A 20,400-nucleotide genomic window follows, 5' to 3' on the forward strand; every position below is an offset into this window, starting at 1 on the left:
GCCGGGGGCCTCAGCGCGCCCGCCCCGCCCACGCCGCCCCGCCCGCTCCCGCCCGCCGCGCTGCCCGCGCGCTTCACCGCCGCCAACACACCGCTGCCTCCTTCTCCTCCGCTCTCCGCGGTGTCTCGGCTGTTTTTAATCCACGCCGAGCCGGAGCGGATTGCGGGAGGAGCCGGGGTAGAGCTGCGGAGCGGCGGCGGAGGGAGGGTGTGGGTCAGGCGTGCTGCGGGCAGGCCGGAGGGTGTGGGGGGAGTGGGGTCCTTGGTGAGTGGCGGCGCGGCGGTGGCAGAGCGGGGTGAGGGCGGAGGTGAGCGGCGGGAGCGGACGGGGACGGGAGGGGACAGAAAAGGACAGGAGGGGACAGAACAGCCAAGGGCTCCGTCCTGGATGCGCGGGAGTGTGGGGAAGGTGAGAGGAGTCGGGAGTCAGTGCCGGGGGTGAGGGGTAGGCGGCTCGGTCCGGGCTGGAGCGGAGGATCGGGGGTCGCTCCTCAGCGGGCGGGGGGAGGATGGAGGGAGGCCGGGGGGAGGTCCCGGGTGGACGGGGGGACGTGAGGGGAGCCGGGGGGCTCGTTCCGATGGACGGGGAGCAGTGAGGGGAGGCCGGGGGCTCGTTCCGAGTGGGAGTGAGGAGAGTCGGGGGGTTAATTCCGGATGGAAGGGAGGGGAGTTGGAGGGTTCATTCCGGATAGAAGTGAGGGGAATCGGGGGGTTCATTCTGAGTGGGAGTGAGGGGAGTCGAGGGTTTCATTCCGGATGGAAGTCAGGGGCATCGGGGGGTTTGTTCTAGATTGTTCCAGGGAGACAGGGAGCAGTGAGGGGAGTCGGGGGTTTGTTCTGGATAGAAGTGAGGGGAGTCGGGGGATTCGTTCCAGATGGAAATAAAAGGAGTCGGGGGGCTCGTTCTGGATAGAAGTGAGGGGAGTTGGAGGGTTCATTCCGGATAGAAGTGAGGGGAATCGGGGGGTTCATTCTGAGTGGGAGTGAGGGGAGTCGAGGGTTTCATTCCGGATGGAAGTCAGGGGTGTCAGGGGGCTCGTTCTAGATTGTTCCAGGGAGACAGGGAGCAGTGAGGGGAGTCGGGGGTTTGTTCTGGATGGACGGGGAACAGTGAGGGGAGTCAGCGGGGTTTGTTTCGGATGGAAGTGGGGGGAGTCGGGGGGTTCGTTCTAGATCATTCTAGATAGACAGGGAGTAGTGAAGGGAGTCGAGGGACTCGTTCCGGATGGAAGTGAGTGGAGTCAGGGGGCTTGTTTTGGATGGAGATGAGGGGAGTTGGGGAGCTCGTTCTGGATGGAAGTAAGGAGAGACAGGGGGCTCGTTTCGGATGGAAATGAGGGGAGTTGGGGGGTTCGTTTTAGATCATTCTAGATAGACAGGGAGCAGTGAGGGGAGTCAGAGGGCTCGTTCCGATGGACGGGGAGCAGTGAGGGGAATCAGGGAGCGATCCCAGATGGGTGGGGAGAAGTGAGGGGAATCGGGGGGTTTGTTCTGGATGGAACTGAGGGGAATTGGGGGGTTAATTCTGAGTGGGAGTGAGGGGAGTTGAGGGTTTCATTCCGGATGGAAGTCAGGGGTGTCGGGGGGCTCGTTCTAGACAGACAGGGAGCAGTGAGGGGAGTCGGGGGGTTTGTTCTGGGTGGGAGTGAGGGGAGTCAGGGCGTTCGTTCTAGATTGTTCTAGATAGGGAGCAGTGAGGGGAGTCGGGATTCGTTCTGGATGGACGGAGAGACGTGAGGAGAATTAGGGGGTTTGTTCTGGATAGAAGTGAGGGGAATCGGGGAGCTCATTCTGAGTGGGAGTGAGGGGAGTTGGGGTGGTTCATTCTGGATGGAAGTGAGGGGCATCAGAGGGTTCGTTCTGGATTGTTCCAGAGAGACAGGAAGCAGTGAGGGGAGTCAGGGGGCTCGTTCTGGATGGAAGTGAGGGGAGTCAGGGTGGTTAATTCTGGATGGAAGTAAGGGGTGTCAGGGGGTTCGTTCTAGATAGAGAGGAAGCAGTGAGGGGAGTTGGGGAGCGATCCCAGATGGGCGGGGAGAAGTGAGGGGAATCAGGGGGCTCCTTCTGGATGGAAGTGAGGGGAGTCGGGAGGTTCATTCTGGATAGAAGGGAGGGGAGTCAGGGGTTTCGTTCTGAGTGGGAGTGAGGGGAGTTGGGGGGATCATTCTGGATGGGCTGGGAGCAGTGAGGGGAGTCAGGGGTTTGTTCTGGATGGAAGTAAGGGGAGTTGGGGGGTTTGGTCTGGATGGACGGGGAGACGTGAGGAGAATCAGGGGGTTTGTTCTGGGTAGAAGTGAGGGGAGTCGGGGGGCTCATTCCGGATGGAAATGAGGGGAGTTGGGGGGCTCCTTCTGGATGGAAGTAAGGGGAGTCAGGGGGCTCATTCCGGATGGAAATGAGGGGAGTTGGGAGGGTTCATTCTGGATAGAAGGAAGGGGAATCGGGGGTTCATTCTGAGTGGGAGTGAGGGGAGTCAGGGGGCTCGTTCTAGATCGATAGGGAGCAGTGAGGGGAGTCGGGGGTTTGTTCTGGATAGAAGTGAGGGGAGTCGGGGGATTCGTTCCAGATGGGAGTGAGAGGAGTCGGGGGGCTCGTTCTAGATCGTTCTAGATAGAGAAGGAGCAGTGAGGGGAGTCAGGGGGCTCATTCTGGATGGAAGTAAGGGGAGTCAGGGCACTTGTTCTGGGTGGAAGTGAGGGGAGTCAGGGGTCTCATTCCAATGGATGGGGTAGAGGGGCTGAGAAAAGCTGAGGAGGGCTTGGGGATCTGTCCTGGATGGATGAAGGGACCCAGGGGTTGGTCCTGGGTGGACGGGGGGGGTTTGGGGGTGGCTGAGAGCAGCACGGGTGTGTTTGGGGTGGGGGCTGGGGGTCCCGGGGTGACGGTGCTGCCCTGTGAAAGTGTCAGTGGGGACAGCAAGGGAGCAGGGGCTGTTTGTGGAATTGGGGATTATCCTGACTTGGAAGGGATCCCTGAGGGTCACGGAGCCCAGCTCAGCTGTGGAATCCAGGCAAATCCTGGCTCTGCAAGGAGCTTTGCCCCGGTGGTTTGTGCAGGCAGGGCTGAGCCCTTGGGGTGCCAGGGGAGCACCAAAAATGAGGGGTTTGGGGGGTGCAGGAACGGGGGTGCACTGTAGGAGGGAGGAGGAAGTTACACCTGGGAGAAACTTCTGTCAGCTGGGCAGGGAAAATTCAGGGAAAAACCTGGATCAGGTGTGGGGAGGGAGGTTGGCACAGGTGGAGGAGGAGCAGGATGCTTTGGAAAGGTTGGGTTTTGGGATCTTTGTTGGCAAAGGGAGCCTTGGCTGGGAAGGGGCACCATCCAGCTGTGGAGCTGCAGCTGGGAGGTGTCAAAGGGGGTGACTGGCAGCTTGTGCTGAGTTTTGGGGAGCTGCAGAGGGCTGGGTTTGGAACTGTGGGTGTTCCTGTGCCCCTCCATGGAAAGAACTTTGTGCTTGGGAGAGAAAGTGCCAAGGTTTGAACCCCAAAGTGTGACAGGAGATAAATGTTGGCATGGATCCCAAGTCCTGGAGCTGTGAGGGCCATCCCTGGGCAATAAAACCTGCAGATGAGGGTTTGTTTGTAGGGAAATCCAATTTGGGGAAAGCTGCAGAGGGGTTTTTGGGGGTGGAGGACCTGAACTTGCTCTGTTTGCCACGGGGATGAACAGCAGGAGCTGCTCAGGCTGGCACCAGGAGCTGACAGAGGGCAGGGGTGCCAAGGACACTGCTGCTGTCAGGAGGTGCTGCTGGCAGCAGCCTGCCTGGGCACTGGGACAATTTTCCAGTGGGAAGTGGAGGGAATTGAGAAGCTCACTGGGCAGTTTTTATTCACAGGCACAAGCCAGGCTCCACAAGTGTGGTGGGAGGTGATTCCCTGTGCTGCTGCTGCTGCCCTTGGAGTGTGTGCCCCTCACCTTGCTGGCTCTGTGTGAGGCAGGCAGGACTCTTCCCTTGGGATTGTTCTGGACAAAGCAGCTTGGACTGAGCCCAAGATCCCAAAATGAGTTCCATGCTGAGCTCTGCCCTGAGGAACCTCCCCGTGTCCTCAGCCTGGGCTGCTGGGGCCTGTGAGTATCTTTGGCTTTTATTGGTGGGCATAAGCCTCTGGTTGAAGTGTTGGGTTTGGAATGGATGCTGGGGTCTGAACCTGCCCTGTTCTCACTTTTCAAAGGCTGACAGTTTTATTTTTTAATCCCAATTACACTGTTGCCTTGTTTGTCCCTTCCTGCATCATATGGGGAGGAGTCTTGAGTTAACAGTTAACAGAAAGTGTGTCAGGTTTCTGGACAGAGTAAACCACCCCACAGGTGGACAAGTGTCTTACAGTGACCTTATTTGCTTTTCTAACCTTTCTTGCAGAGACTAGAACTGTTCCTGACTTTTTTTTAAATTTTTCCCTTTTCTTGTTTTCCAGTCACTCGATCACTCAGCTGCTCCTCACAGTTCCAAGCTGCAGGTAAGGGGAAAACACCAGAATCTCAGTGGGTCTGTGCTACACAGGGCTGTTTTGGAAGCTTAAATCTTAGAAATGGAGCAGAATGCAGAGTGGTTCAGGTGTTCCTAAAAGCTGCAAGCAAGGAAAACTTCAGGCAAACCAGTGTTTGCAGCAGAGTCCTCTCATCCCCTGAGTGCCCTGGCTCCCAGCAGCCATTCCCAGTTTTTAGTCACAGCCCACAGTGAGTGGTTGGGGTGATCCATGCTCTGGGTTCACTGTGGGGGTTGCTCAGGTGACTCAGGCTTTGGGATTTTGGGAACAGGCCTGGACAGCAGCTCCCTATCATCCCCTGGGCTTTGGAAAGAGCCTGAAGGAATCTCCAGACAGTGCTGGAGTTTTGTCCTGGCACTGGCCTGTGGAATGATGCTGGGTCATGATATCCCTTGTCTCAAACCTCTCCTACTGGGAAGAGAATTTCTTCCCATTAAGAAGAAATTCTTGGCTGTGAGGGTGATGAGACACAGGCCCCATCCCTGGAAGTGTTCCAGTCCAAGTTGGATGGAGCTTGGAGCACACTGGGATAGCAGAAGTTGTCCCTGCCCATGGCAGGGAGTGGCACTGGATGAGCTTTGAGGTCTCTTCCTACCCAAACCATTCCAAGATTCCAACTCAGGTGTCCCACCTTCCCTGCCTTCCACTTACACACCAAAAAAGGACATTTTTCTTTGTTTTCTACAAGTCTTTGCAGGATCTATATGAAAATTGCTGATATTCTTGTCACCATCACTTCTCTCTTCACAGCCCAGCCAAAGACTAAGAAGAGCTTGGGCAAAACTGGGGTGAAGAATGTGGTGGTGGTGGAGGGTGTCCGCATTCCCTTTCTGCAATCTGGCACCACGTGAGTATCAGAGAGGAGAGAAGCCCAGAAAACACCCCCTGACTTGGTTAAAACTCAGCTCTTCCTGTGAAAAATCTCACTTCTTTATTTTGATGTAGTTATTCTTGGGGCCTAAAGGCTCAGGAGGTGCCCTGAGTTGGGCTGCTGCAGTTATTCCAGTTTATTTAGTGCAGGAATGTGGTTTGAAGAAGGTTGTTCCTGTGTTTGAATCCTGGGAAAAGTAGGATTTATGGAGCATGTCTAGAGGAAGCAGTTGGAGAATTTATAGCAGATGAAGCAAGAAGTTTGACAGAACTGGCAGGACAGGGGCCAAGAATCTGCTGTAGGCTCTTTTTCCTGGATTGTTGTGCCACCAAATCCAGAGCTGAACTAGAGCCACACCTGACTGTTAGGATGGAGAAGGGATTTCTTTATCTGCTCCCTGCTGCTTTTCTGTGGGTTTAGTGCAGTGATTGCAGCCCCTCTGCTCTGGAGCCAGGCTGGCAGAGCTGGGGGGGCTCACCTGGAGAGGAGAAGGATCCAGGCAGAGCTCAGAGCCCCTGGCAGGGCCTGGAGGGGCTCCAGGAGAGCTGCAGAGGGACTGGGGACAAGGCCTGGAGGGACAGGACACAGGGAATGGCTCCCAGTGCCAGAGGGCAAGGCTGGATGGGAGCTTGGGAATGAGGAATTGTTCCCTGGCAGGGTGGGCAGGCCCTGGCACAGCTGTGGCTGCCCCTGGATCCCTGGCAGTGCCCAAGGCCAGGCTGGACACTGGGAGCCCCTGGGACAGTGGAAATGTCCCTGCCATAGCAGAGGTGGCACTGAATGAAATTTAGTGTCTCTTCCAATGCAAACCAATCTGTGATTCCTTGAAATGTTTGCTCAGAAGCTCAGTGGAGCATTTCTGGTCCATCCCCAGTTCTTGCTGTTCACATGAGAATTCTGTCCTGATTTCTGTGCTGAGAATTCTGCACTGATTTCTCACACCTCTGAGTTTCTTCCTCTGCTCTTCACCCTCCAGGTATGCTGATCTGATGCCACATGACTTAGCCAGAGCAGCACTGCAGTAAGTAAATGGAACATTGGAGGGGCTCAGAATTCTTGTTAAACTGCTGAGGCTTCAGGGTTACAGAGCCAAGGCTCTGGGCTTAGTTCTGAACAGTTCAGGTCCTTTATTTTCCCTGGCCTCCCTCCACAGTAGTGGGTGGCTTAAAGCAGTGGGGTTTGTGTTGTTTTTGGGGTTTTCAGTAGGTTGGTGTTGATGCAAAGAGATGCTGGTGGTTACAATTTGTAGTGAATTTGATTTCCAGCTGTAGCTGTCCAGACACAGACATCAGAGCTGCTGTTGAGGTGTGCTCACATCTGGTGGGCAACAAAACAACAAAACAACCTGGGCAACACAGAGGAAATGAAATGACAACAAGGATATTGAGCTAATTCTGTAACCCTCCTGTTCTGAGGGTCATTAGCAGTGGGTTTGTTCTGTTGAGAGGCAGAGCAAAGTGCTCTGGAGAACAGAGAAGGCTTGGAGAAGCCTGGAGATGGCTGTCCCATCCCTGGCAGTGCCCAAGGCCAGGCTGGACCCTGGGAGCACCCTGGGACAGGGGAAGTGTCTCTGCCATAGCTGGAGGTGGCACTGGATGAGTTTTGAGGTCCCTTCCCACCCAAACCATTCTGGCATTTGATGATTCTGTGAGCCATTTTGTGGAAGGAGAGGTGTAAGGGCTATAAAGTAGTTGCTTTAATGAAGTTCTGTAATGATTTATAGTGAAATTATCATCAAGATTGATTGCAGCCCATAATCAGCTACACTCCCCACGGGGACACATGCACATGAGATTTCTTCTGAGGGGGACACAGAAGCTGTGGCTCTGCTGTTGCCTTGTTCTGCAGCCAAGCTGGCAGGAAGAGGATGTTGGAGAGCTTTTTATTTATGTGTTGCAAATTCCCTTTGTTTTGATCCTCTCCTTAGGGGCCTGCTGACCCGGACCAGTGTCCCAAGGGATGTTGTTGATTACATTGTTTATGGCACGGTTATCCAGGAGGTGAAAACCAGTAATGTTGCCAGAGAGGTGGGTTCTGTGCAGCATTCCCCTGGGAGTCTGATTTCTGCAACTGCTCTGAAAATGACAGATCCTTGCTAAAAAATTATTTTCCATTATTATTGTTTGTTTATATATGATTTGAAAGTATGAAATAGTTGTGTAGAATTGTCTGTTAAATGAGTTCCTGGGATTATAAGGAAAATTATTTTGGGATTCTCTGTTGAAACCTGCTACAGATTTCATTTAGCATCATTTTTTTTTATCAGATTCTCATATTTCAATGCTGTGGAGCCCCTGCTTGATTCTTCCCTGCAAAGGAAAGTTTTGTTGAGGATTGCTGATCCCTCAGCTCCTAAACACCAGTTGGATTAAGCACTGCCTTCCCCAATATCCTGGGAGGAGCAGAGTGTGCAGTGAGGGTTTGCTTTCTTGTGGTATTTATTTATTCATTTGAGCTGCCTGCTCAGACACAGCATTCTCAGGATTTGAAGTGGAGCAGCTTTGCTGTGCTTTGTTCCACCAGCCAGAAAACACAATTCCTGTATTATCCCAGAGCAGCTGATCCTGTGGGGTCATGTGCCAGGCAGCCTGGTCTTTGCTAACCTGCAGCCTCTGCACCTGGATAAATCCATGATGTAACTGGGCTCCCTGTGCAGCCTCAGCCTCGTGGATGCAAGCCCTGCCTTTGGTCACCTGCCAGTCAGATGGGGCTGCAGGGTAATTTTAACTTGGGAACAACTGCTGAACTTTCATCTAGTTGGCCACATCCCAAGTAGGGAAGGTCTCAGATGAGTCACTGCTCTGCAGTTTGCTGCTCTCTGTGAAGCCACTCAGCCTTGTGCTGAGTGGTCTAAATCACCCTTTTCACGTGTTGGCTTTGCCAATAAGGTGAAGCAAAGTTGGTGTTGAGTAGTTGGAGGCACTTTTGATGTGTTTTTTATTTTTTTTTTTAATTTGATGTGGTTTTTTTTTAATGTTGTCTCTGTTAAAAAATGTGGAGGGGCAGTGACTGTTCTGAGCGTGGCCTCAGCTCCTGCTCCAGAGTCTGGGGAGGGGAAGAGCTGCTGCCATAATTAACTGGATGAAAACTCCATGTGTTTATCTTCATCTCCACCTGGCAAGGTGTGCTGGGCAGGGGCAGCTCTGGCCTGGGAGCAGCAGCTGTAGGTTTAACACCCCTCTTGTTGTTGTAGGCTGCCTTGGGAGCGGGGTTCTCTGACAAAACTCCAGCCCACACCGTCACCATGGCCTGCATTTCCTCAAACCAGGCCATGACCACAGGTATGTGGGCTGCAAGAACAAGCTGTGGGGTTGAGGGAGCTTGGGAATTCTTTTACAGCCTTTACATTCACAAGCAGTGCCAGTTGAATAAAAAAAACAACTGAAGAAATGCTGCAATGGGAGGAAAAATGGAGTTATTCAGCCTGGAGGAAAGGAGGCTCAGGGGGAACCTTCTGGCTCTGCACAACTCCCTGCCAGGAGGGGACAGCCAGGGTGGGTCAGGCTCTGCTCCCAGGGAATAGGGACAGGTTGGGAAGGAACAGCCTCAAGCTGTGCCAGGGGAGGGTCAGGATGGACATCAGGAGGAATTTCTCCATGGAAAGGGTGGTCAGGCATTAGAAGGAGCTGCCCAGGGAATGGTGGGGTCCCCATCCCTGGAAGTGTCTGGGGAATTCCTGGACATGACCCTCAGTGCTCTGAGCTGGTGACAAGGTGGAGATCAGTCACAGGTTGGATTTGATGGTCTGGGAGGTCTTTTCCACCCTCAGTGATTCTGTGGAAGTTTTTTAGCCAGCAAAATACAACATGAACTGAGTGTCTGCTGTGTGCCTGCAGCAGCGTCTCTGCCCAGTGTGTTTTTGTTTGGGAAGAGACTGACCATGGAGAGAAAGTTGCTCCTTTCAGGTTCCTTTTATCTCTGGCTTAGCCTAACCAGGGCTAAAAAATGGAGACACAGCTCAAAGTGCTGGCGCTGTCCTTCCCTCCCTGCTCTGTGTGACAAGGACAAGTGGCAGCCAAGTGACAGCAGCTCATGTGTAACCCAGCCATGGCCAGGGGCTGCAGGAAGAGTGCAGGAGTGGCCAGGGCTCTGTCGGGGTGCCTGTTTTCAGCTTCCCTTTTTCCCTGTTGAGGTCAGGATTGAAGGCACTTGAGAGGATAATTCACATTCACTCAGGTGTTTATTATTTCTTACCCATGTTAGAGTCTCACAGCAGTGAGTTCTGCAGTTCTTCACTAACAAAATGGCCAACTGTCTCTTGTTACAGGGTCTTTGAAGGCTAAATTATCCAATTAAGAAATGACACCTAAGTTATTTTCACTTTTAACCCAATAACTAATCCCTCAAAAGTCTGAAGCGTGGGCTTTTCTGTCCAATCACAAAATACCACCTAAAACCCATGGAGAAGGTGAAGAAGGAGGAGCAGCCTCTGCCCCAAAACCTTCATCTTGCCCCATATATATTATTCTAAAACTCCAAACTTTAAGTTTCCCACCCTGTGCTATCACACACTTCTAACCAACTCCACACCCACAATCCCAGTGCTCTCAATCAATTCTGGGAGCCTTCTCCAGGTCAAATGCAGTGCTCTCCTGGGGGTCAGAGTCTGCCAGCACAGAAAGTCTGTCATTCTCAGCATCCAGGGCTCCAGCAAGGGGTGAGTGGCCCTGCCCTGGCAGTGTTCCTGTCCTTGCAGGCGTGGGGATGATTGCAGCTGGCCAGTGTGACGTGGTGGTGGCCGGCGGCGTGGAGCTCATGTCCGACGTCCCCATCCGCCACAGCAGGAAGATGAGGAAGACCATGCTGACCCTGAACAGAGCCAAGACCCTGGGCCAGAAGCTCTCCCTCATTTCCAAAATCCGCCCCGACTACTTTGCTCCTGAGGTATTTTTTGGTTTTTCAGGCATTTAGATGTTTAGTGAACTGGTTTAGAAGGTGTGAACAGGTAATTTTTTTGGCCTTGATGGAGAGAAGGAAGATGAGGAAGACCATGCTGACCCTGAACAGAGCCAAAACCCTGGGCCAGAAGCTCTCCCTCGTTTCCAAAATTCGCCCCGACTACTTTGCTCCCGAGGTATTTTTTGATTTTTCAGGCATTTAGAGGTTTAGTGAACTGGTTTAGAAGGTGTGAACAGGTAATTTTTTTGGCCTTGATGGAGAGGATTTAAGATGGGTGAGGTGGCTCCTGGGGTACACCATGACCAATCTCTGTCCACTGCTTTGGGTTAAATCACTGATTCAAGCATCTCACAGCATTTGGGCCTCTGCTTTTCCTTCACACATGTTCATCTTCAGTAAACCCAGCTTAGTGCAAAACCTCCTTCTGCTACTCCTGGACAAACTGTGCTGCAGATGACAGAAAAGTTTTTTCCCATAAGTATAAAGGTTATTCTGAAGTGTCAGAAGAATTCTAGGGTCAGAGGAATTTTACTACATAATAGCAGTAACCCCTTTAGTATTAGGAATATCCTCAGTATATTAATTTTATTAATTTGATTAAATATGCCTTATGAGTCCTGTTCCTGGCCAAATCCTGCCAGGGGCTGGATGTGTTCATCTCCCCTAAAGACATGAACACATCCCTCCCACAGGGCCATGTCAGGAGCAGAGTGAGCCACTGCTCTGTCCTGGGGGCTATGGGGGGTGAATTATAATGTGGTGAGGATGGAAAGGGGCAGCACTTTCCTCCTTCCCCCCCGTGAGCTCTCCACATGGAAACTGCATCCATGTAATTCCCTTTAGTGAGTGCAGCAAAGCCCAGGTTAAGTGTGGCAGAGCAGACATCCCAAATCCACATGAGATATGAAAATGCCAGACTTCAATGCATGCAGGGATTTCCTGAGTACTGCTGGAAGAACTAAAACTAAGCCAAGATCACCTCTGAGCTCTGCTTTTGGATGAGGAGGTGTCTGACAAGGAGTTTTGAGGTCTCAGGATGTGGTGTTTGAACCCAAAAGGTCTGGTCACCCTTTGTCATGGATTCTCTGTGTCTTGGTTTGAAAAGACAGGTGTCTGCTAAGGAAGGCAGGAGCCAGCCTCCCTTGAAATGGAAAATGTAAACCCTCTCTTTCCAAATTATGATGATGACTTTGAATTTAAGGGTATCTCAGGCAAAGATGTGGGAATAGGAATAACAGTTATTTACTAGGAAAATTAAAAATACAAATGCAATAGTGCAAACAAATGAAAACAACAGTGACAAAGTCAGAATAGGAGCTGAGCCCTGTGTGTCAGGGTGGTGGCACAGTCCCATCCCATGGTGGCTCAGCCCTCCTGCAGTGCCAGCTGTGCTTCTGCTGGAGCAGGGATCCTGCACAAGGGGGGAGTTTTCCTCTGGAGCTCCAGGGCTGCTGGAGATGGGCCTGGTGTTCCTCTGGGAATGCAGGGCAGGAGAAAGCTGCTCCTCTGGGAATGCAGGGCAGCAGAAAGCTGCTCCTGTGGGAATGCAGGACAGGAGAAAGCTGCTCCTGTGGGAATGCAGGGCAGGAGAAAGCTGCTCCTCTGGGAGTGCAGGGGGCAGAGGCTGCTGTGCTGTTCCAGGCTCAGATTGTATCCAGGTAGGAATGCTTGGCTCCTCCCCTGGGCAGAGCATCTCCCAATGGGATGATGGAATTGTATCAGTGACACTCACTGGCCCATGGACAGAAGATAATTAATAATTAATGGCCCATGAACAGAAGGTATCTCCTGTGGTATTTTTGAGACCCCTGTTGTGGGGAGGAAATGATGAATCTGACTCCATGTTCTTGGAAGGCTGATCTATATTACATTAATGATCTATATTACATTATATTACAATTATGCTATACTAAACTATACTAAAGAATAGAGAAAGGATACAGACAGAAGGCTAAATGATAATGATGAATAACTTGTGACTCTCTTCAGAATCTTGACACAGCTTGGCTGTGATTGGTCGTTAAGTAAAAACAATTCACATGAAACCAATGAAACGAGCACCCGTTTGTAAACATTGTACAAATTACGTTCCAGAGCAACAAAACACAGGAGAAGCAAATCAGATAATTACCGTTTTCATTTTTCTCTGAGGCTTCTCAGCTTCCCAGGAGCAAAGTCCTGGGCAAAGAGATTTTTCAGAAAATATGGCAGTGACAATCTCCTGGAGGGAGGATTGGTCGTGGAAGAGATAAAGAAAACTGCCCAGTGAACAGGAGATAAGTGCCCCACAGACAGGAATAGAATAGAATAAGAATAGAATAGAATAGAATTTCCAACCTAAGACCCCCTGTTAAATGTACAGGCAGCTGCTCTCTAGGCAGTTCTGGAACCCCTGCAGTAAGCAGCAGCCTGGACCTTGGTTTTTATCCAAAATCTTGGACAGGGCTCGTTTCTCTGACGCATTTCTGTTGTGGTCTGATTGCCGCGTGCTAATTAACAAAGGGAACGGCCTCTCTCTGCCCGTGGGGCTCAGCTCTGCGTGCTCCCAGGAGGGTTTTCCCCCAGCTGTGCTGACTCTCCCTCCCTGGTGGCAGCTCCCAGCTGTGGCAGAGTTCTCCACCAGCGAGACCATGGGGCACTCTGCCGACCGCCTGGCCGCCGCCTTCGGCGTCTCGCGCCTGGAGCAGGACGAGTACGCGCTGCGCTCCCACACGCTGGCCAAGAAAGCCCAGGACGAGGGGCTGCTGCAGGACGTGGTGCCCTTCAAAGTGCCAGGTGACAGTGCCAGGGGGGCACTCACTGCTGGGGGCAGCTCCAGGCAGTTCTGGGGGCTCTGGGTGGGTTTTGTCAGGATGTTTGTCACTGGAGAATTGCTGGCGCGGGGAGGTGTTTGTAAACGGGGCAGCTGAAGGTGTGAAAACAGAACTATGGAATGGTTTGGGTGGGAAGGGATATTGAACATCACCCAATTCCAGCCCTGGCACCTTCCACTGTCCCAGGGTGGTCCCAGCCCCCATGTCCAACCTGGCCTTGGACATTCCCAGGGGTCCAGGGGCAGCCACAGCTGCTCTGGGAATTCCATCCCAGCCCTTCCCCACCCTCCCAGGGAAGAGATCCTTCCCAGTGTCCTTCCCAGTGTCCTTCCCAATGTCCCACCTGACCCTTCTGGAACCTGAAATTCAAGGAATTCTCAGAACTTTGGGCCTCTAAGCTAAAGCTTAGAATTAAACACAGGATTTGATCTGAAACCTTAGAAAAAGCTTCCAAACTTAAGTGCTAAAAGCGAGAATGTGGATTTATAGTTTAAAGCAGAGACATGTTAAGCTAAGTAAAGGAAAGTTTACAGTTTAAGATGTAGAAAAAATAAAGTAGGTACAAAGGTAAACAAGAAGTTTAGAATGCAGTACTGTAGGTTTGTGTCTCATAACATGATTAGCTAAGAAAGTTTACACTGTAGCACAAGTCCATAAATAAAATATTTAAGGATTGGGCCATGAAATATTTAAGGATTGGGCCAAAAACATAAATATCCTTGTTGGCAGTGTTTTATTGGTCAAGAACTCCTTAAAAGGTCTTGTGACCTTCTGAGCCATGCAGTGAAGATGTGAGCAGAACTCACCCTTCATGCCTACGTAGAAGATAAGAAAAACAAACCACATCATCTAAAAAGCTCAGAGATTCCCTCTCTAACTCATTCAAAACTCCTTCAAAAATCCCCAGCTAACCCTGCCCTCTGCCTTATCTTTACATATGTAAATTTTTTCTTGCCAACCCCACATCTGTGCTAATGAGGTGACAGAGCAAGGAAAAACAGGACAGTTGGACATGGAATCCCCCTGCTCTTCCACCAGGCAAGAGGAACCACCTTTATACCCCAGAATATCAACAACAAACACAAACCCAGCAAAATCCCAGTCTGGTAACTCAGGTGCTGGATGGGAAGAGCTGGAATGTGGCAGGTTCCAGTTCACCAGGCCTCACACTCCTTGCTGGGAGATAAAACAATCTGGGGAGAACCTTCAAGCTGCCCTTCCATGGGCTGGTGTCTGAACTCTAATTGATGTCCTGGAGAAATTTTCCTTGTAGATCCATGCTTCCATGTGGTCTTTGTGATGCAATTGGTACTTTTTCTTAACAGGCATATTTAGCAGTTGGATATATTTAGGTTTTCCCAGTGCTGTTTATTCCTCAAGCACAGCATGTAAATGTAAACTGATTTAAGGCCAGTTCTCCATTTAGGCTTTTCAACCTAAATTTAAATTCTTTTCTCAACTGGGTTCCCATGTGGTCATTTTTCCTTCTAGTAAACAGATGGCAGCACTTTGTTTTTGCTGTCATCTGAGGAAAAGTGAGGTAGCTTCAATTTTTAAGTGCTATTTTTAGCCATGTTGAAATATATTTTCCTTTTTCCCCTCCTCACGCTTGTCCTGAACCCCACAATTTTCTGATTTCTTTTCCCCCCATGAGTCCTGATGATGAAATCCTTGTGCATGGCTGATTTTTGTAGTTGAAATGTAGTTGTAGTTGAAAGTTTTGTACTTTTTTTTTTCCCTTCACCAGGCAAAGACACAGTTACCAAAGACAACGGGATCCGCCCGTCCTCCCTGGAGCAGATGGGAAAACTGAAGCCAGCCTTTGTCAAGCCCTATGGAACAGTGACAGCAGCCAACTCCTCCTTCCTGGTAATTCCTGTTCCCAGCACTGTCAGCCAGAGGGGAGCACTGTGCACCTTCTGCCTCCCTTAGCTGGTATCATCTGGGAATGAGCCTTTTAATTTCCAGATTTTCCAGGTGTAACTTGGAACCCTGTTGCAGTCTGGTGGATTTGGGTATTGGATTTGGGTATTGGATTGTTTAATTTTAAAATCCATAATGAAAGCTCTGAAGTTTTGGGATGTTTGACCTGTTTGCTTCTCTGTAGCTGCTTCATGAGGGTCAAGCCTTGAAAAGCCCTTGCAGGGATTCTGTCCTAGGATGGGGTTGGTCACGTTGTACAACTGAAGTCAGTAGGTTTAGTGTGAACTTCACAGAATCCTGGAATGGTTTGGGTTGGAAGGGACCTTAAATCTCATCCAGTGCCACCCCTGCCGTGGCAGGGACACCTTCCACTGTCCCAGGGTACTCCAAACCTCATCCAGCCTGTCCTTGGGCACTGCCAGGGATCCAGGGGCAGCCACAGCTCTGGAGGGACAGGACACAGGGAATGGCTTCCCACTTCCAGAGGGCAGGGCTGGATGGGATACTGGGAATTGGGAATTGTTCCCTGTCAGGGTGGGCAGGCCCTGGCACAGGGTGCCCAGAGCAGCTGTGGCTGCCCCTGGATTCCTGGCAGTGCCCAAGGCCAGGCTGGATGGGGCTTGTCATGCCTGGAAGTAGAACACAAACTTTTCCAGACAACATTAGAATGACAACATAAAAACAAACCTTTTCTTGAAAATCTTCAGGTACAGAATGTGGCAAAAATCCACATCCTGAATTAGATTTGTACCATTTCATACAAGGTGGTGCAGTTAGAATGTCCAGCCAATATCTTCCAGTTAGAGGAGCACTTAAGTGATTCCCCCCTGGCTTCTGCCGCATGGGATCTCTCCTCCCCATCTCCTACCTTACCTTTATCATATCCATTGTGCAAAACAAAAGTCCTTGGAGGAGTAACAGGAAAAACTAAACAATATTTTAGGAGTGCATCAGTAGGAGTTTGTTCACTGCTGGAAAAGAACTGGAAGTTATACCTAAGCATTTAACAGTCTACAAAGCTACAAATGTATGGAGAATACATAAAAGGTAAAAACTGTGAGCACTTGGAGCCACCTGGGATAGTGGAAGGTGTCCCTTCCCATGGCTGGAGGGTGGAACTGGATGTGATTTAAGGTCCCTTCCAACCCAAACCATTCCATGATTTGATGTGCCAAACCCACAATAAATGGGTTTAATAATAACCCACATTTTTGTCATGTGGTGAGCCTAGGGCTTGTATCATCCCAGAATTATTCTCATTTTTGGGATGGAACTGGAAGGACAGCTGAGTGTTTGGGGTCACCAGCTTGTCCCAGGCCTAGCAGGGCTTTCAGGCTCCTCTGTCCTGGGTGGAACAGGGGGAATTGTGCCCGTGGGCTGTGAGGAGATGCTTCAGCACCGTGTGTGCTGGCACCATCAGTGACCATCCATCCCTCCATCCTCTCAATCCAGCAGCCTTGTCCTTTGGTCCCTGTTGTTGTGGGGTGTCCTGGAGGCTCTGCTGATGTTCAGATCCTCTCTTTCTGGGGGCTGTGGGGCTCCTTGTGTGCAGCTCCCTCACCCCTCACCTGGTTTCTCCCTGCCCATTCCAGACCGACGGAGCGTCGGCGATGCTGATCATGTCTGAGGAGAAGGCCCTGGCCATGGGCTACAAACCAAAGGCCTACCTAAGGTAGGAGGGGCTGCTTCAGTGACCCCTGCTCCTGCTTCCCTCTCCTCTGCCTGGCACTGACAGCCCTTTTCCTGCACAGGGATTTTGTGTACGTGTCCCAGGATCCCAAGGACCAGCTGCTCCTGGGGTAGGTGGAGATGGAGAGCATTCCCTACAGCCCCTGCTCCCACAACAGCCCTCTCCTGCTGTGATGTGATTTTGGCAGATGTTACATCTCTCCAGGCCTTCACGAGGTGGGAGAGCAGCAGTGGCAGGAGCACCCCAGGATTGCTGGGGCACCTCAGCAATAGCTCTGGGGGCTGTGCCTCCCTTGAGCAGGGATGGGCCATGAGCCCAGAGAGAAGGATGTGACTGTGGAAAGGGGAGATGGGGCTGGCAGGGAACACAGATGCAAGACTGGTGTGTCTTCCCTCCTTCAGCCCCACCTATGCCACTCCCAAAGTGCTGGAGAAGGCCGGGCTCAGCCTGAGTGACATCGATGTGTTTGAGTTCCACGAGGCCTTTGCTGTAAGTGCTCTAAAGCTGGGATGGCTCCCTGTAGCCATCTGCCTTGGGTGATTCCCAGTGTCACCCTCTCCTCCCTTGCAGGGCCAGATCCTGGCTAACCTGAAAGCCATGGATTCAGATTGGTTTGCACAGAACTACATGGGCAGGAAGTCAAAGGTAAGGCACACTCAGGACATTTTCCTCCTTGTCCTGCCCCTCCAGGCCCTTGTCCCCTCTCCAGCAGCTCTGCAAGGGGCACTGAGCTCTCCCTGGATCCTTCTCTTGTACACGTGAGCACCCCCAGATCTCCCAGCCTGGCTCCAGCCCTGGGAGCAGCTCTATGTCTCCTCTGGAGCCACTTTTCTCTCCAGTTCAGTGAAACTTTGGGGTTCCTGGCCTCCCTCCTGGCAGTGCTGGTGCTGCACAGCCAGGCTCTGCCTCTCTCCTGTGAGGAGCAGTGATGCTCCTTGAGCTTGGCTTAGCAAATCCCAATTGATGCAGTTTCTTTGGGACATGAGATTTCTTTGGGATGCTGTTCCCGTTGTCGGCAGGAGGTGGAGATCCAGAGCCACAATCCCTGTAGAGGAGGGTGCTGAGGACACTGAGAGGGGCTCAGTCTTTGCCCAGTGCAGGGCTCCCCTGAGGGGCTGCAGGTGAAGCAGGGCCTCCTTTGGGGTGGTTTTATCCCCTCATCATTCACCTGGATGTACACCCTGAGCTGCTTTAGGCTGAGTGTTGGGATTAGGGGGGATGAGGTGTCACCCCTTCCAGCCAGGTGACATGGGGTGTGTCCCTCTGTGTCCCTGCAGGTTGGAGCCCCTCCCCTGGACAAGTTCAACACCTGGGGGGGCTCCCTGTCCCTGGGACACCCCTTTGGGGCCACCGGCTGCCGCCTGGTCATCACTGCTGCCCACAGGCTGAAGAAGGAGGGGGGCCAGTACGGCCTGGTGGCTGCCTGTGCTGCAGGAGGGCAGGTAATGGTGCTGTGCCCCAGCCTGGGGAGAGGGAGGAACCTTGGGAGAGGGCAGCAACAGCAGGGCTGATCCTGCTGGGACTCTGCAATCCTGCCTGGTGACCCCAGCTCTGGGTGCTGCGTGTTCAGAGCTCCCTCAGGCACCTCTGGCTGCCCCCAGCACCACTCAGTCCGGTCCCTGTTCCCTGGCAGCAGAGCCCGACCCCCCCTGGCTGTCCCCTCCTGGCAGGGAGTTGTGCAGAGCTACAAGGTCCCCCCTGAGCCTCCTTTTCTCCAGGCTGAGCCCCTTCCCAGCTCCCTCAGCCTCTGCTGGGGCTCCATTCCCTCCCCAGCTCCCTCAGCCTCTGCTGGGGCTCCATTCCCTTCCCAGCTCCCTCAGCCTCTGCTGGGGCTCCATTCCCTTCCCAGCTCCCTCAGCCTCTCCTGAGGCTCCATTCCCTTCCCAGCTCCCTCAGCCTCTCCTGGGGCTCCATTCCCTTCCCAGCTCCCTCAGCCCCTGCTGGGGCTCCATTCCCTTCCCAGCTCCATTCCCTTCCCTGGACACGCTCCAGCCCCTCCAGGTCTCTCCTGGCAGGAGGGGCCCAGAGCTGCCCCCAGCACTGGAGGTGCCCCAGCAGTGCCAGCACAGGGGACGGGCACTGCCCTGGCCCTGCTGCCACCCCAGAGCTGGCACAGCCCAGGGGCCAGTGGCCTCTTGTCCACCTGGGCACACCTGGGCTCATGTCCAGCTGCTGTGGCTCATGTTCTCGATGCTGTGCCTGGGAGTCTGTGCCAGCAGTAATTAGTCTTGTCTCTGTTAATGAGCTGTCTCTGTGATGTTTTTTCTCTCTCTGTTCCCAGGGTCACGCGATGATCGTGGAGCTCTACCCCCAGTAACAGCCCTGGGAGCTCTGTCCCTCCATCTGTGCCTGGCGATGCCATTTCAATGCACTAATAAATCCTACACCCAATCCTTCTTGGAGAGGGGATTTGTGGCCTTTGTCAATCCCTTTTAGCTACTCAGCCAGTAATTTTTATCTAATGAGCACGCTCTATTCCACTTCCAGGAGAGGAACAGTTAACACAGCTCTGAGTCTCTCTGCAGGCTCCTTGTAACTGTCTGATCCCTCTGGTAACCCTTCAGGATTTCTCCCACGGGGGAACAAAAGTTATTCCAAAGCTCTGGATGGAGAATTAAGTTTGGAGATCAGGAGCACGTGAAGCAGTGGAGGTGGGGGGGCTGAGAGGGGAGGTAATGCTGTGGGGAGGAGCAGCTCTGTGGGGCAGCAGGGTCAGTCCCAGGGGCTGAGCTGGGCTCTGAGGGGGCAGTTTGCTCCACGCTGTCCAAATGCTGTTGGAATGAGCAAATTGCATCTGACGAATGAATGTCACTGATGGAACTGCAATAAATCAGGACAAAACCCAGTTCTGGCTGTTTTCTTTCCCTCCCTTCACCTGAAATGCTTTGGGGACTGTTCCTGTGCTGGAGGCTCTGAGCTGACACCAGGCGTTGGCTCTCTGAAATCACGGAATCACAGCTGGTGTGAGTGGGCAGGGGCTTGCAGAGATCACCTAATCCACCCCTGCCATGGCAGGGACACTTCCACTGCCCCAAACTGTTCTTCAAACCCTGTCCAACCTGGCCTTGGGCACTGCCAGGGATCCAGGGGCAGCCCCAGCTGCTCTGGGCACCCTGTGCCAGGGCCTGTCCACCCTGCCAGGGAACAATTCCTCATTCCCAAGCTCCCATCCAGCCCTGCCCTCTGGCACTGGGAGCCATTCCCTGTGTCCTGTCCCTCCAGGCCTTGTCCCCAGTCCCTCTGCAGCTCACCTGGAGCCCCTTCAGGCCCTGCAAGGGACTCTGAGGTCTTGACAATATTCAGGTGTGCTGGGCTGTCCTTCTCCCAAGCATTGGGAAGAGAAGATCCTTGTTCTTTTGTTTAATTTCTTTGTTCTTTTCTTCACTTGTTCCTCGTGCCTTCGTGATGCTGAGGGTGGCTGCTCTCACCTGCCAGGGAGCAGAGTTTCTCCTAAAGCACCTCACAAGCACCTTCGAGTCCTTTTTGTGACAGAAGCAGTTTCTGCCACCCACCAGCTGCTGCCCGGCCCCGCTCTGCTGAGATAAGGGATGGGTGCAGCACCCGGGCTGTCCTGTTTATTCTTCCTTGGAGATCTTGTGCAAGAGCACTGCTCCAGGGGGAGAGGGGAACTGCCAGGGCCAGAGAAAGGCCGGGATTGCTTTAGAACCACAGAATCGTTTAGGGTGGAAAAGAAAACTGAGAAAACTCATTGAGTCCC

General features: G+C 52.5%; 1 protein-coding gene across 3 annotated transcripts; it reads left to right on the forward strand.

Annotated features, from left to right (window-relative positions):
* Nucleotides 1-44: 44 nt before the first annotated feature.
* On the forward strand, nucleotides 45-19,527 carry HADHB (hydroxyacyl-CoA dehydrogenase trifunctional multienzyme complex subunit beta). 3 transcript variants are annotated; one of them, XM_064411453.1, is made up of 16 exons: nucleotides 45-177; nucleotides 3,835-4,067; nucleotides 4,415-4,456; nucleotides 5,237-5,333; nucleotides 6,334-6,378; nucleotides 7,285-7,384; nucleotides 8,551-8,638; nucleotides 10,054-10,241; nucleotides 12,851-13,031; nucleotides 14,817-14,938; nucleotides 16,585-16,664; nucleotides 16,744-16,791; nucleotides 17,084-17,171; nucleotides 17,253-17,327; nucleotides 17,960-18,124; nucleotides 18,964-19,527. In XM_064411453.1, exons 2-16 carry the CDS (start codon nucleotides 4,001-4,003, stop codon nucleotides 18,997-18,999), a joined length of 1,422 nt encoding a protein of 473 aa, XP_064267523.1. In that variant the 5' UTR covers nucleotides 45-177; nucleotides 3,835-4,000; the 3' UTR covers nucleotides 19,000-19,527. The 3 variants fall into 3 exon arrangements, with proteins under 3 accessions (XP_064267523.1, XP_064267524.1, XP_064267522.1); XM_064411454.1 differs by lacking the exon at nucleotides 45-177 and adding an exon at nucleotides 238-307; XM_064411452.1 differs by lacking the exon at nucleotides 45-177 and adding an exon at nucleotides 261-408.
* Nucleotides 19,528-20,400: the final 873 nt, after the last annotated feature.

Source organism: Passer domesticus, chromosome 3, assembly GCF_036417665.1.
Source record: "Passer domesticus isolate bPasDom1 chromosome 3, bPasDom1.hap1, whole genome shotgun sequence".
Classification (NCBI taxonomy): domain Eukaryota; kingdom Metazoa; phylum Chordata; class Aves; order Passeriformes; family Passeridae; genus Passer; species Passer domesticus.

What these genes read in the sequence shown, in the direction of transcription:
- HADHB (XM_064411453.1), top strand. Translation starts at nt 4,001, where the DNA reads ATGAGTTCCATGCTGAGCTCTGCCCTGAGGAACCTCCCCGTGTCCTCA. An exon ending in AAACCAGGCCATGACCACAG is followed by an intron (nt 8,639 to 10,053) that starts GTATGTGGGCTG and finishes CTGTCCTTGCAG; the next exon opens with GCGTGGGGATGATTGCAGCT. An exon ending in CCTGTGCTGCAGGAGGGCAG is followed by an intron (nt 18,125 to 18,963) that starts GTAATGGTGCTG and finishes CTCTGTTCCCAG; the next exon opens with GGTCACGCGATGATCGTGGA.